The sequence below is a fragment of the Gadus chalcogrammus genome, chromosome 4, assembly GCF_026213295.1.
Source record: "Gadus chalcogrammus isolate NIFS_2021 chromosome 4, NIFS_Gcha_1.0, whole genome shotgun sequence".
Taxonomy (NCBI): Eukaryota; Metazoa; Chordata; class Actinopteri; order Gadiformes; family Gadidae; genus Gadus; species Gadus chalcogrammus.
In genome coordinates, this window is record NC_079415.1 from 28,280,403 (window position 1) to 28,292,586 (window position 12,184).

Below are 12,184 nucleotides of genomic sequence, written 5' to 3' on the forward strand. Positions count from 1 at the left end.
TGTTGTGGGGGATATATAAGTGGATCTGAGTGGATTAACAGACATTAAAAAAAGCTTGAATAGACTTACAAAGTCTCCATCCATGGTGGTGGCCTGCAGTGTCCATCTGGAGCCCTGTAGAGACACAGTATACTTGACTTTCAACTTGTGGAATATAAACAACTCATTTACAAAGTTTTGTTCAACATGAGCCGATTTTTTTCTAAAATAAAGAGTATTTATTGTTTTACACTTTATTTGACCTGGGAGTAAAATCCCATTGAGATAGATATCTATTTAACAAATGAGCCCTGGCCATTGTAGCAGCACACAATTAACATAAGACAGACAAAGGTAATTAATAGAGACATAAAACAAAGTCAGAAATTAATAACAGTATACAATGAAGGTTTTCTTTAATAATATGGTAATCCAAGGTGGCCTCCAGTTGCGTACCTGCTGGTCGAAGAGAGTCCAGAACATGGGCAGAGGGATGTAGAGGAACAGAACTTTCAGCACCATCTTTATCTGGGCGATCAGGAGTTTCTAGAAGACGGAGCGAGGGGAACAGGGTCACAGGTGTAGGGACAGGTGTACACAGGTGAATCAAACAGGTGTATTCACAGGTGGTATGTACATGGTGTGTGTACAGGTAGGTAGGGACAGGTATATGTTCAGGTGTGTTTGAAGGGGTCTGTATGGACAGGTGTATGTTCAGTTGTGTTTGAAGAGGTCTGTATGGACAGGTGTATGTTCAGGTGTGTTTGAAGAGGTCTGTATGGACAGGTGTATGTTCAGGTGTGTTTGAAGAGGTCTGTATGGACAGGTGTATGTTCAGTTGTGTTTGAAGAGGGCTGTATGGACAGGTTTATGTTCAGGTATTCTAAGAGGGCTGTATGGACAGGTTTATGTTCAGGTGTGTTTGAAGAGGGCTGTATGGACAGGTGTATGTTCAGGTGTGTTTGAAGAGGGCTGTATGGACAGGTGTATGTTCAGGTGTGTTTGAAGAGGGCTGTATGGACAGGTGTATGTTCAGGTGTGTTTGAAGAGGTCTGTATGGACAGGTGTATGTTCAGGTGTGTTTGAAGAGGTCTGTATATACAGGTAGTTGTGTACAGGTGTATGAACAGGTGCATGTACAGGTATGTATACAGAGGGGGGGATTCACAGGGGTATGTACAGGTAGGTATGTACGGGTAGGTATGTATGCTGTGCTCTCACCTCATACTTCTCATCGGCCCAGTCCATCCAGTGCTCTCGCTTGGGGATGGACGAGCTACGGTTCCTGAAGCGGTTTTTGACTGCATACTTGACCAAACAGAAGACAGACAGCAGAACATCACTCCTCGACCCAGTCTTAGAAATGCTGGACTGAATGCCACCTCTCTCTGTGTGTTTTAATCGTGGCTTTGGTCCACAACTTACCCAGATACACTTGCAGACCTCGAGCATGATGTTTCCCTTCGGGGCGACCTTGGTGTACATGCTGCTGCCCACAATGAACACAACTGTAGACACACACACACTCACACACACACACACACACACACACACACACACACACATTGGAACCATCACCATTCCATTCAACCTTTATTCACCTGGAGATAGCTTTCCCACATGAGGAGGAAGAGGATAAATAAATGGAGGAGGAGGAGGAGAACAAGAAAGAGGAGGAGGAGGAGAGATAAATGGGCAGGGCTGGCCCTCGTTACTTTGATGGGCCAAAGCGAGATTTTGTTTGAGGCCCCGATACACTACACCAGCACAGAGATGTATTGCCACAGACGGCAGCGTTACCATGGCTACTCACCAGGCAGCTTAACTCCATACAAAGTTCATAGAGTGTTAATGCCACCAGCCGGGTCTGAGTGTCGTCTATGTCTGAATCAACGTCTTCTTTTTGCAGAAACTCAGAAGCGCAGGTCAAGCTTCATGCTCAAGGACGACTACTGGTGGTCCTGTGAGCAATAAGGGGGATCGAACCCATAACCTTTCAGCTGGGATTCGAACACCACTTGCCCACTGTTATCCGACAGAAACAACCAGCGAGTAGAAGGACGCAGAGCAGGAGAACAAGAAGGAGAGGCAGGAGGAGGAAAAGAAGGAGGAGAAAGAGAAGGAGGACCAGGAGCAGGAAAAGAAGGAGGAGAAAGAGAAGGAGGACCAGGAGGAGGAAAATAAGGAGCAGGCGGAGGAGGAGAAAGAGAAGGAGGAGAAAGAGAAGGAGGACCAGGAGGAGGAAAATAAGGAGCAGGCGGAGGAGGAGAAAGAGAAGGAGGAGAAAGAGAAGGAGGAGGAGGAGGAGAAAGAGAAGGAGGAGGAGGAGAAAGAGAAGGAGGAGAAAGAGAAGGAGGAGGAGGAGAAAGAGAAGGAGGAGAAAGAGAAGGAGGAGGAGGAGGAGAAAGAGAAGGAGGAGGAGGATGAAAAAGAGAAGGAGGAGGAGGAGAAAGAGAAGGAGGAGGAGGAGGAGGAGAAAGAGAAGGAGGACCAGGAGGTGGAGGAGTGGAAGGAGGGAGAGCAGGAATAGAGCAAGAAGGAGGAGCAGGAGGAGGAGTTGTAGAGGGAGGAAGAGCAGGAGGAGAAAAATAAACGGAGGAGAAGTCGGAGGAGTGGGATGAGGAGAAAGAGGGGGAGGAGGAGGAGGCTGAGGAGGAGTGGAAGGTGGTCTTACTCAGGGCCACGACCATGAGAGCAGCGGGCACACCGAAGGCCAGGGGGTAACACTTCTGCTGGGTGTAGATGCCACACTCCTGGGCTGGAGGAATGTAAAACACACACAAAACATTAAAAGCTTTTTCCATTGCTACATTTTAGTGTTCCACGTTTACAGGTCCCATGGCATGCTACTTTATGGATGCTCTGATATAGATATTAGTGGCACCATAACACAGTATTTGAAGACGTTCCCGAAATTCAGCCGTGGTGCAGAGTTACAGCCCCTACGAGCCAGTCGCACATTGAGCTCCACACTGTTTCGGTGTCTGTAGCTTTAATGCAAATGAGGAGGAGAGAGGCGGGTCAAGGAGGAGGGTGGGGGTGTGGCCTGAGCAGCTTGCGGCTACGGTACCATGCGCTCTGTTTACAGTGATGGATTTAATGATTATTTTCCTTGATTCAGTTCTCGTGGGTAAGTGTGCCAAGGAGAGTTGTTCAGAATCGTTCTTTTGTTCGTTCAGTCGAGTTTCCGGTGAATCGAATCAAGGAAGGCACGGTTCTCAGTCAGTCAGACTCCTCCCTCGTTCTCATTCTCAAACGATCTTGGAAGTCAGTCATCAATCAACACAACATTACAACTTTAACCAAACACAGCGGGATGGGGGGTGTAGTTGATTATTGGATGTTTAACATATATGCAAGATAATAGACTTGATTTAGCAATGATAGTGGGGGTCCCGGGTGGAGAACGAACCATGAAAGAACGAGCCAGATTGACAAGACATTCAAATATTTGATGAATCTGGCATGACACAGAAAGTACAAACGGCATGCATTTACCATTTCACTGATATTGAATCGTATTATCGTACGCTCGCTCACTAAGCCTCTTCCCTCTTCACCACTCACAGTCAGTGAACGAACAGCGAGTCAGTGAGTCAGCGACTAGTGTGTCTTGGAGGAGTCGAGTTTGAGAACGAACAAGACGAATGAGACAAACGAGAGATAAGTATCAGTTCGGTTCGTTCTTGTTAGAGATTTGTTCATTCGAACTGATTCGGTCGCAAACGACCCATCAGTAGTTTACAGTGGATGTATCGCAATGGTGAGGCGCACACAGCCTTTGGCCGTGTTCTGTAAATATTCTAGCGTGAGTCCTGGAGCTCTATATCTAAATAATATCAAGTTATACATAGATATCTATATCATATAATATATATCCACGGCCAAAAGCTGTGTGCGCCTCCAGACGATATTATGAATTATGAAACGACTGCGTCGGGTTCTCCGACGTCTCTGGTTCTTCCACGTCCACATCAATCTGACGTAGACTGAACCACGACATGGAGGAGAAAAGGGATTGTTGCCCGCGATTGTTAACGGATTGTCTCCCGCCGGAGCCTCGCTGCCGAGGGACCACTGCCTCCTGCAGCGGGCAGCGGGAAGCGCCGAGGCGGTGGGCAGCGGGAAGCGCCGAAGCGGGGCTCAAGTAGGAGACAATCGCGGGCAACAATCCCTTTCTCTTCCATGTCGCGGTTCATGTACAGGGAGTCAAAGCCAAAGTTCCTTTCCCCCAATTCCTTCTCAACTGTGGCTGAGATAACCCCCACTACGAGTCCCACTACTAGGGAATACCAGAGACGTCAAAGAACCGACGTGTTATGAGCCATAACACCAACAGCAGAACGATTATACAAATAACAAAGAAGTGTACAACACAGTCACAGTGTGTGTAATCGCACACACACACACACACACACATGTGGCGCTCCCAGGGTCGTAGCTCATTGTCTCATTGGCGGGCCATATTCTCTGGGCGGGCAAGGCAGAGAAAGGGGATGTAATTTCCAAATCAGCGCGCCTGAGCTTCCATTTTTTAATAGGCGAGCAGGATACCTAGTGCTCGTTTTACACCAAACGCAAGTTTTAGCTACTGGGGGACGATAGGCAGGCTAGGGGAACTCATATTAATGTTAGAAAACCTCATAAAGTGAGATTTTCATGCCATGTGACCTTTAACTGTTAAATAACTATGGATCCAACTACAGAGCAAAAACTACATCCATATTAAATTATTAAGGTTTTGTTACCCTGACCTAGATCCTAGTCTAGATCCTGCTCTATGTCCTAGTCTATATCCTAGTCTATGTCCTAGTATATATCCTAGCCTATGTCCTAGTCTATATCCTAGTCTATGTCCTAGTATATATCCTAGCCTATCTCGTAGTCTATATCCTATCCTATGTCTCGGTCTATGCTAGATCCTCGACTAGGTCCTGGAATAGGTGTTGGTCCAGACGGTGGTCTTGATCCTGATGTAGGTCATAGTCTAGGTTCTGGTCAAGGTGTAGGTCTATGCGGGGGTCTTGATCCCGTTGTAGGACCTGGCCTAGGTCGTGGATTAGGTTCTGGTCTAGGTCCTTCACTAGGTCTAGATGGTGCTCTAGATCCTGGGTCCTACCTCGGAGGATGGGAGTGATGATGGTGGACAGCAGGCTGCCTGCGTTGATGGACAGGTAGAAGATGGAGAAGAAGGTGCTCCTCTGTTTCTCCTGTTGAACAGACAAAACCATTTTGAAGGGTCTGCTCTTATCACTAAACCCTTCTAGTGGAGGGCTCTGCTCTTATGACTAAACCCTCCTAGTGGAGGGCTCTGGTCTCCTGACTAAACCCCCCTGGCGAGGGTTCTGCTCTTATGACTAAACCCCCCTAGTGGAGGGCTCTGGTCTTATGACTAAATCCCCCTTGTGGAAGGCTCTGGTCTAATGACTAAACCGCCCTATTGGAGGGCTCTGGTCTAATGACTAAACCCCCCTAGTGAGGGTTCTGCTCTTATGACTAAACCCGCTAGTGGAGGGCTCTGGTCTTCTGACTGAACCCCCCTAGTGAAGGGCTCTGGTCTGAACCCCCCTAGTGGAGGGCTCTGCTCTAATGACTAAACCCCCCTAGTGGAGGGCTCTGCTCTAACGACTAAACCCCCCTAGTGGAGGGCTCTGCTCTAATGACTCAACCCCCCTAGTGGAGGGCTCTGCTCTAATGACTAAACCCCCCTAATGGAGGGCTCTGCTCTTATGACTAAACCCCCCTAGTGGAGGGCTCTGCTCTAATGACTAAACCCCCCTAGTGGAGGGCTCTGCTCTAATGACTAAACCCCCCTAGTGGAGGGCTCTGCTCTTATGACTCAACCCCCCTAGTGGAGGGCTCTGCTCTAATGACTAAACCCCCCTAGTGGAGGGCTCTGCTCTAATGACTAAACCCCCCTAGTGGAGGGCTCTGCTCTTATGACTCAACCCTATCAGATCACAACATCTCCACCCTGCTCTTATGACTTGCAATGTGCTCAGGAAGCTAATAACAACCTGCTGAATGATCTGATAGCGATCTGCGAAGCAAAGGTTCTGTCCTTGAACGGTATAATAAAGACACTAAAGCAGTGGTTGACGCGCTGAAGAGGCACTGATTAGTCAATCAGCTACCTGTCCAGAATGGGAGTGCCAACAGGACATGCTGACTTGGAAAACAATCTTGTCTATATCTGTGCGTGTGTGCGTGGTTGTGTGCATGTGTGTGTGTGCGCATTTGTATCGGTCTGTATGTGCGTGTGTGTGTGTGTGTGTGTGTGTGTGTGTGTGTGTGTGTGTGTGTGTGTGTGTGTGTGTGTGTGTGTGTGTGTGTGTGTGTGTGTGTGTGTGTGTGTGTGTGTGTGTGTGTGTGTGTGTGTCTGTATGTGTGTGTGTGTGTCTGTATGTGCTTGTGTGTTTGTGTGTGTGTGCGTGTGTGTGCGTGTGTGTCTGTCTGTATGTGCGTGTGTGTGTGTGCGTGTGTGTGTGTGCGTGTCTGTCTGTGTGTGCGTCTGTCTGTCTGTATGTGCGTGTGTGTGTGTGTGTGTGCGTGTGTGTGTCTGTATGTGTGTGTGTGTGTGTGTGTGTGTGTGTGTGTGTGTGTGTGTGTGTGTGTGTTTATGTGTGCGTGTGTGTGTGTGTGCGTGTGTATGTGTGTGCGTGTGTGTCTGTCTCTGTGTGTGTGTGTGTGTGTGTGTGTGTGTGTGTGTGTGTGTGTGTGTGTGTGTGTGTGTGTGATTGTGTGTGTGTGTGTGTGTGTGTGTGTGTGTGCGTGTGTATGTGTGTGCGTGTGTGTCTGTCTCTGTCTGTGTGTGTGTGTGTGTGTGTGTGTGTGTGTGTGTGTGTGTGTGTGTGTGTGTGTGTGTGTGTGTGTGTGTGTGTGTGCGTGTGTATGTGTGTGCGTGTGTGTCTGTCTCTGTCTGTGTGTGTGTGTGTGTGTGTGTGTGTGTGTGTGTGTGTGTCTGTCTTACCTGGTGCTCATTGAACTGGTCTCCACCGAAGGCGGCGACGCAGGGTTTGATGCCGCCGGTGCCCAGGGCGATCAGGATGAGGCCCACCATGGACAGAGCCCTGCAGGACCACCCGGGAGAGCACCGGTTACAGGAGGGTGTGGATGCGCACGTGTGTGTGGTAGGGGCGTGTATGTGCACATATGGTTGCGTTAGTTGTATATGCGGGGCCTTAGTTTGTTTAGTGTGTAGTAGTTAAGTGTATGCATCTTCGCTGTTTGTTTGTGAGAGTGAGTGTATGTGTGTGTGTGTGTGTGTGTGTGTGTGTGTGTGTGTGTGTGTGTGTGTGTGTGTGTGTGTGTGTGTGTGTGTGTGTGTGTGTGTGTGTGTGTGTGGGTGCACGTGTGAGCGTATGAATACGTGTGTGTGTGTATGTGTGTGTGTGTGTGTGTACGAATGTGTGCTTGTGTGTGAGTTGCACAACTCACACGTGGAACGTCATGTTGTCGGGGGTCCCGTCTTTGTTAGAATCTGTGATGTCATGGATGGCGCTGATTGCCATGACGACCTGGCCAAGAGTGTAAACGATGGACAGGTAGACGATGGTCCTGGAAAGGACAACGAAAATGCAGCGTTTAACGTAAATAAGGATTACCAAAGTAGGGAGAAGGTAGTCCAAAGATTCCTGTTCTGTTGACGAGAGATTCCTTATCAGGAAGGAATCCCTCCCAGAGAGTCCTTTTAGTAACTTTTTTTCCAGCGGAAGTTCAGACATGCTTTATCGGCACTTAACGATAAACGGAGTGTGAAGTTACTTCAAGCCGGGCGACCATCTTGTGAGATCGAACTGACAGACCGGCAGAGGCAGCGAACTCTTAGAATGGTTTCCCACAGCTTTCAACGTGGTTTCACGTCAACTTCACATTCACTTACTGCCATCATCGATGTTTCCCAAATGAGACTGACCAGATGATAGATGATCACATTAAACACATTTACTTCAAGGAAAAACAATTGGGCTCCCCTCTTAACACTCCTATATACTGATGATATGTGACATAATTAGTTATTAATGGAAATCTCCCGACTCCGCCACAATAAAAGCGCTCACTTGAACTTTCCGAGCCAGGAGTCGGCCACGATGGCCCCCAGGATGGGCGTGAGGTAGCAGAGGGCCACGAAGGTGTGGTAGATGGTGATGGCCAGGTCATCGTCCCAGCGGAGGAAGTACCGGAAGTACAGCACCAGCACCGCTGAAGAGAGAGAGTGGGGGGGTGAGAGATAGAGGGGGGGGGGGGGGGGGGAGGGATAGAGGATGGAGGGGGAGAGAGGGAGAGGGGGGAGGGGGGGAGAGTGAGACAGACACAGAGAAGAACAGAGAAAGGGAGAGAGAGAGAGAGAGAGAAAGAGAGAGAGAGGGGGGGGTGAGAGATAGAGGGGGGAGAGAGAGGGATAGAGGATGGAGGGGGAGAGAGGGAGAGGGGGGAGAGTGAGACAGACACAGAGAAGAACAGATAATGGGAGAGAGAGAGAGAGGGGGGGGGTGAGGGATTGATAGAGGGGGGAGAGGGATGGAGATAGGGAGAGAGAAAGACAGACACACAGAGAAGCATAGAAAAAGGGAGGGGGGGAGGGGAGTGGAAGAGAGAGAAGGAGGAAGGGAGAGTCAGAATGCAGGAGAAAAGGAGTAACCTTTTCATTAACCTGATCATTTAGTATATCAGCTAATCTTAAGATATGTTAGTAACTCTTAATAGACTACAAGTTCATGATGAATCTGATAATATTAACAGCACATTTATCACAGTACAAACATTCAGCATGGTTTCAGAAAAACACCACCACAGTCATTTACAAAGTGCTACCTTCAGTCATTAATTCAAACATACACTGACTAAGAAAATGCTTATCTCCGACTGTAAATGACTAGAGTAATTATAAAAACAGATATGGGATAGCCTTCACCCTCTCTTTTACTGAGCAATTAATCATTAACGAGCAGTTCATGACTGAAAAAGAGGAGATAGTGGCACTTAAAAATAGTAAAGCATCTTATCCTAGCTTATTAGTTTGCGGCATACGTGGGTTAACCTAGCGATTGTGGAAAAAAAGTGCTTGCCACCTGTCTCTATGAACAGCCTCACTGTATTGACAGGGATATATTGTTGTTTCTCTTTCTTTTTGACAAATGTACTTATTGTAAGTGGCTTTGGATAAATGTGTCTGCTAAATGCCCTGAATATAAAATGTAAATGATACTCAGAATTCCCTTTTTCTCTTTGTTTAAATTTGTGCAACACAAGCAGTACCTTCCATCCTCAGAAAGAGCAGTATGCCTAATGTTAGAAACTGATATTGCATGTTGATGTTGATGTTATTGTTAATGTTAAAACTCACCGTGCATGTTAATGTTAATGCTAAAACTCACCGAGCATGTTGCTGTTAATGTGAATGTTAAGACTCACCTTTCATGCCATAGTAGGAGAAGCGCTCGCAGAACTCGTTGACCACGATGAAGAAGATACTCAGCGGGTATCCACACACAGTCACAGACTTGGCAACGGGAGGAGAGAGGGAGGGCATGAAAAACAAGTTTTTTAAAGTTTTAATTAATTGGCCATTAAATAGCTAAGATGACAATGCAGGTCACAATAGTGGCTGCGTATTGACATAGTGTCTACAAGTGCATTTACAACAACTAGTTCAAGTGAGCGTTTATAAAAGAAAAGGAACTGCTCACCTTCTTGGGCTTCTTCCCATTCTCTCTGTCTGTAGCAGAAAAAACAACAAACATTTATTTACTTTGAGTAACTATTTTCAGTTTTTTTTTTTTCATTTGTTTACTGTCAAACAACCATAGTGCTAACTTGATAGTCACTTTGAATTTTCCCTGGGGATCAATAAAGTATTGATCTATCTATCTACCTATTTGCTACTAGGCAACATAAAGCACTAATGCATAATGCTTTAAAACAAAATCACAATATTACGCTTGCAGGCTGAGATGACAACTTTCAGTCTGTTACTCAGTCATCAAACACTGAGTCAGCGTTTGATGTCAGCTCCAAAAATGGATGCGAAACAGGCATTTTAAAATCATTTTCACGATGAATGAATAGAAGCATAAAAACGGGGCCATTCCAAAAGTAACTGTCCCCAAAGCGAGTGATTCTCCTTCGTCCAGGCAGAGACGTACCTTCCATGGCTGCAGTGGGGCTGTGGGAGTCACCTGTTGAACACAGTCCTCAGGGTGGAAGAGACAGACAATAAGAACCACAGCCGTAGATATGGTCCACCTACTGAGACCTTTTTGTAACCTTCAGCGGATAAGAGATTGATTGTTAAGACTCCCATAATGCACTAGGGGGAGTGTGTGTGCGTGGGAGGTTTTGCATATATCATCCACCGTGAGCAGAAAACAGGCCCATGGGTTATTACTGAGCGTTCTTTATGTGTCATAAACTTTACACTCTGTACTGTGTGTGTGTGTGTGTGTGTGTGTGTGTGTGTGTGTGTGTGTGTGTGTGTGTGTGTGTGTGTGTGTGTGTGTGTGTGTGTGTGTGTGTGCGTGCGTGCGTGCGTGCGTGCGTGCGTGCGTGCGTGCGTGCGTGCGTGCGTGCGTGCGTGCGTGCGTGCGTGTGTGTGTGTGTGTGTGTGTGTGCGTGTGTGTGTGTGTGTGTGTGTGTCGCAGGTTGTTCAGAGTGGTCAGATTGTGTTTGTTCTGAGGTTCATTTGTCCCTAGGTGTGTGTCTGTGTGTGTCTTTGTAGATAGGTTTGACTGTGTGTGTATGTGTGTGTGTGTGTGTGTGTGTGTGTGTGTGTGTGTGTGTGTGTGTGTGTGTGTTTGTATAGAGGTTTGACTGTGTGTGTGTGTGTGTGTGTGTGTGTGTGTGTGTGTGTGTGTGTGTGTGTGTGTGTGTGTGTGTGTGTGTGTGTGTGTGTGTGTGTGTGTGTGTGTGTGTGTGTATGTTTGTATAGAGGTTTGACTGTGTGTGTGTGTGTGTGTGTGTGTGTGTGTGTGTGTGTGTGTGTGTGTGTGTGTGTGTGTGTGTGTGTGTGTGTGTGTGTGTGTGTGTGTGTGTGCGGACGTTGCAAGGGTCATCATAAATCAGAAAGATTATTTATAGATTTTTATTTATTTATGAAAATTACATTATTTTTAAACCCAATACAAACATTTTGTTAAGGTTTATTTGTATAGGGGCCGATACAAAATCATAAGCAAGCTTGAGACATTCATCCGATGTTTGCATCATAGGGTTTCTAGCCAAAGCTAATTTACGACTCTTTCTCAGACTGCAAGGGAAGCTAATTTTGCAAGCGATTTGAAAGACAATTGCAACCTATTTCGTTCTTGGCAAATTTGCCAGATAATTTTCATCTTACATTTCATACACTTATGCACACAATTCCAAAATTCTCACGTTTCCTTGTTCAAGTTTAATATTGTTTTGGTAGTTGGCCATCACTTTAATTCAGGGACCCTGAGGTCTTAAATTCAAGTACTGTATTCAGATCAGGACTTGCAGGGTGACAGGGGAAAGCTGTGTGATTCCTTGATGTTCCTTAAAGACATGGAGTTGGACAGTGCAATGCCTCATCTTTACAAACGGTTCTCATTAGTGGCAACAATTGGAGCTACTTCTGCATGTGTAGAAAGGAGCTTCTCCTGTTTATAGCGCCTCATGTCCTACACCCGTAACACAACGGGCCAAGGCCGTTTAAGCAGCCTAGCTCTACTGGCCATTGAGAGGACCCTGGTCAAGTCACTGGAAAAGACAGCTAGTTGGTATGGCAGGGTCACAGAGCATTTCTTTGAAAAGGAACAGAGAGCAGAATTTACATATAAAAGACCAGCAGTGCGTGTGTGCGCGTGTGCGTCATCTATGGTTTTATGATGTATGAACATAATGCGAGGCGGCAGTTTAGACTGATAAGCTGAGCAGCCAACCCAGCTAAAGGAGCTAGGGAAAATGGCTTGCCATAGCAGCAGAAACCTCTTTAATGTCTTTAAAGTGGCACTATTGAGTAAACTTATGTTTAATTTGGTTTCATTGTCGGCCCACATTTGCTCTCTCACACATACACATACACACACACAGACACACACACAAACACACACACACACACACTCACACACAAACACACACACACACACACACACACACACACACACACACACACACACACACACACACACACACACACACACTCATTCAGACACAAACGCAAACAAACATACACACACAAACACAC

The 12,184-nt window shown here is 46.7% G+C and overlaps 1 protein-coding gene across 1 annotated transcript in view; it reads right to left on the reverse strand.

Annotated features, from left to right (window-relative positions):
• LOC130380841 (solute carrier family 15 member 1-like) overlaps positions 1-9,695 on the reverse strand; it is a 19,630-nt gene extending 9,935 nt beyond the window's left edge. Inside the window, exons 1-11 of the mRNA XM_056588203.1 lie at positions 9,669-9,695; positions 9,394-9,481; positions 8,040-8,181; positions 7,417-7,536; positions 6,950-7,049; positions 5,099-5,189; positions 2,654-2,737; positions 1,405-1,487; positions 1,201-1,287; positions 436-525; positions 70-114 (exon numbers count right to left, since the gene is read on the reverse strand). Coding sequence (XP_056444178.1) covers positions 70-114; positions 436-525; positions 1,201-1,287; positions 1,405-1,487; positions 2,654-2,737; positions 5,099-5,189; positions 6,950-7,049; positions 7,417-7,536; positions 8,040-8,181; positions 9,394-9,400 — 849 coding nt within the window. The 5' untranslated portion in view covers positions 9,401-9,481; positions 9,669-9,695. The remainder of the gene's footprint in view (positions 1-69; positions 115-435; positions 526-1,200; positions 1,288-1,404; positions 1,488-2,653; positions 2,738-5,098; positions 5,190-6,949; positions 7,050-7,416; positions 7,537-8,039; positions 8,182-9,393; positions 9,482-9,668) is intronic.
• Between the last annotated feature and the right edge of the window lie 2,489 nt (positions 9,696-12,184).